The 3,526-nt window shown below is 43.6% G+C and overlaps 1 protein-coding gene across 1 annotated transcript in view; it reads left to right on the forward strand.

Annotated features, from left to right (window-relative positions):
* Positions 1-3,184: 3,184 nt before the first annotated feature.
* The window catches only part of HDAC1 (histone deacetylase 1), a 26,656-nt gene continuing 26,314 nt past the window's right edge, over positions 3,185-3,526 (forward strand). The window contains exon 1 of the mRNA XM_069068103.1: positions 3,185-3,331. Within this exon, the coding sequence (XP_068924204.1) occupies positions 3,283-3,331 (49 nt within the window). The 5' untranslated portion in view covers positions 3,185-3,282. The remainder of the gene's footprint in view (positions 3,332-3,526) is intronic.

Here is a 3,526-nt window from a genome sequence, read left to right on the forward strand (position 1 = left end):
CACCCCAAGGTAGGCCCACAACACTCATCCCTGGGCTATGAGGGAAGGAGGTGCAGAAAAGGGTGGTAGGATAGAGTGGGGCAGTGAGATGGCACAGTGGATAATAATAGGATGGGTCCAAGCACCCCATAAGATAGAACACTGGGCCTAGAATAAGGAGGATCTGAGTTCAAGTCCATCCTCAGACACACTTTCTATCTCTGTGACCCTAGGAAAGTCACTTCAGTCAGTTTTCTCATCTGTAAAAGAAGCTGGAGAAGGAAATGCAAACCACTTCAGTTTCTTTGCCAAGAAAACTCCCACAAATGGGGGTCACAAAGAGCTGGATATGACTAAAATTATGGGTAGGATAGAGGGAAGGGTAGGAATGGGATCCTGAGAGTTTCTGGGGATGCATCCCTGCACTGAGAAACTTATTGACTATGTGACTTTAGGCAAGTCCTCTCTTTGAGTCTCAGTTTTCTCATCAGAGTGCTAGAAGATTTAGATGTTTTTATGCATGTTCCACCAAAAGGTGTTTGCTCTTTGAGATCCCCTGATAACTCCTAGGAGGCAAGATCAGGAGCCTGGCCAAGAAGTGGCAAGAAGTTCCAGAGTTCCCACTACAAATGAGTCTCACAATGATGTTCCCCTCTAGAGCAAATCTTCTATCCTGTACTCCTGATTCTCACCCTGGAAATAATGACGATAGCTTAATCATGTGGTACTTTAGGGTCTCAGAGCACTAACAATAATGAAATTTATTCATTGATTTAAGATTTGCAAAATGATTCATGTGTTATCTAAGTCAATGTTGACAATTTTATAGATGAGGAACCTGAGGCTGAGAGGAGTGAGTGAGGATTTGAATCCATGTCTTCCTGGCTCCAAGTCCAGCACTCTATTCACTGTGCCACCTAGCTGCCTTTAAAAAAAACAAAACCCTTTAGGCTTTGAATGTCACAAAGCAATTTCTTCCCAATACTGGGCTTCTTGTGACTATTGTTGTTTTATGCCCTTGGTTCTGAAAGAGGGCAAATCACTTAAATTCTGTCTGCCTCAATTTCCATAACTGTAAAATGGAGATAATTATAGTGCCTACTTCCCATGGTTATAATGAGGATCAAATGTGATATTTGTAAAGTGTTCAGCACAGTACCTGGCACATAGTAGGTGCTTAGTAGACACCTATTCTTCCCTCTGCCTCTCTCCCTCCTCTTCTGATTCTTAATTTCCTCATCTATAAAAATAGAGACCTCAAAGGTCATTTATTCCAAGCACCTCATTTTACATATGAGGAAACTGAGACCTAAGGTGGCTATGAGAGACTTGCCTAAGATCAGTCCTGTTAAGTAACACAATTTGGATTTGAACCTAGTTTCTCTGACTTCAGAGCCAGGGCTTTTCCATAAGTGAGATTGTTTTGGTAAAATGCTTTGAAAACTTTAAAGCCCTACATGTCAGTTATTCTGACATTAGTTTCCTAATTTTTCAGATAGGGAAACTGAGAGTTAGAGAGGAATAATAACTTCCCCAAGGTCAGTTGGCTAAGTTGTTAGTATAGCTAGGATTTGAATGAAGGGCCTCTGCTGGAGTTCATCAGCTGTACATAGTAGGTGCTTCTTGTTGAATGAAATTAGATACTCATATAATAATCTATTTCTGGACCAGTCAATTAACTTTTGGTGTCCCCCTAGACTTCCCTTTCCCAAGCAATTCTCTGGCTATTATTTGGTAGAGGGAGTTATTTTACTGGGCACACCTTACTTAGATGAAATCACAGGTCTGAGAGTAAAAAAAGAAAGGAAAGAAGGAAGAAATGCCATAAGAAAGTCATAGACAAGAGAATGCCAGCATGCATCAAAATACTTAAAGTAGCATATTTGGGGTAGCAAAAAACAGGAAACAAAATAGATACCTGTTCATTGGAGAATAGCTGGTTGGTCTTTATTTAAATTTTTTTTTTCCAATTACATTTAAAAACAAGTTTTAGCATTCATTTTTTGAAATTTTGAGTTCCAAATTCTCTTCCTCCCCTCTTTCCTTTTTGAGTAGGCAAGCAATTTGATATTTGTTATACACGTGCAGTCACTCAGAACATGTCCTTATTAGCCATGTTGTGAAAGAATTGGTCTTTGAAAGTAAGGGAATGAATATTCCTGTACTCTATCAAACAACCAATACTATGAAAACAGAGAAACATTAAAAGACTTACATGAACTGGTGCAGAGAGAAGTAAACAGAGCCAAGAAAAACAATTTACACAATAACAATAACAATGTAACAGAAAGAACAACCACAAGACACACAAGAGTAACTGTTGCAGAACTACAAAGAACAATTCTGCCTTTAAAAGAAGAGATGAGAAGACATCCTGTCCTGCTCCTTTGCAGAGAGGTAGAAAGTCTGTGGTGTTGAATTTGACACCTATTTTTAGATTTTTTTCTGTGCATTGATTGGTTTTGCTGATTTCCTCACTTTCTTTTTTTTCCCTTTAAAAACATTATTTTCTTTCTTTAGGAAGGGAATGGGGTAGAATTCTAAGAAATTTGGACGATGTAAAAACAAAAGATATTAATACAATTTTTATTTTTAAGAGAGAAAAAAAAAAGCTCCATGAGACAGGTAGTGAGGTGTTATTCTTCCCATTTTACAGATGAGGGAAAGAAAATTGAGTCCCAAAAAAGGGAAGTGACTTTTCTCCAGTCGAAGGATTTGAAACGGGAAAGGGGGCTGGGGGGGGGGGGGGTCTTTATTCCGATCCCATTTTGCAGAGAAGAAAACTGAGGGTCAGAGATTTTCTCAAGATAACAAAACATGAAGTAGTCTAGAAAGGATTCGAACCTTCCATCCAACTAACTCAAAGCGAGGACTTCTCTCCACTAAACGCCAAAGCCCTCTTAAAATTCACCCCTCCCCCCAGCGAGTGGAGCAGCCCCCTCCTTGAACTCAGGTCTCCAGAAGTCCAAGGCACCTTTAAAGAAAGGGCCAATGCCAGGTTGCCCCTCCTCAGCCCCCGAACTTCAATGCATTGTGGTACAGTCGGTGGCCGGAGGGCGCCTCCCAGCTTCCACTCGTGGTATCGCCGGAGACGCTCCTGGCCGGCTTCTTTCCCGGCCTCCTAGCCCACAGCCAACTTCCGGGGTGGGGATGCTGAGGGGTAATTGGTTGTAGTTTCGTCAAACCTGGCCTGACATTGGTAGATGAGCGGGGAGGGGGCGGGCGGAATGAAGGGGACCGCGCCCCCTCCCTCAGGTTGGACGTAGTGCGGCGCCGCGGGCTGGCGGGAGGGTGCGAGGCAAGATGGCGCTGACTCAGGGCACGAAGCGAAAAGTCTGTTACTACTACGACGGTGAGTGCGGCCGGCCAGGGTTGGGGGGCTTGAGGGGACCAGACTGAAGGGATGGGAGCCCGAGGGGACAGACCTCGGAGGAGGGGACTCTGAGAGGACAGTACTGGGAAGAAGGGAGCCTAGGCGACTAGAAGGAGGAGGGTGGCTAAGGGGACGGGACGGGGAAGGGGGAGGGAGCGGGAGGGGGAGGAGGGA

The sequence above is a fragment of the Petaurus breviceps genome, unplaced genomic scaffold, assembly GCF_028583685.1.
Source record: "Petaurus breviceps papuanus isolate PSGF00001 unplaced genomic scaffold, PetGlider_PUasm1.0 90760, whole genome shotgun sequence".
In the NCBI taxonomy this organism is placed as follows: domain Eukaryota; kingdom Metazoa; phylum Chordata; class Mammalia; order Diprotodontia; family Petauridae; genus Petaurus; species Petaurus breviceps.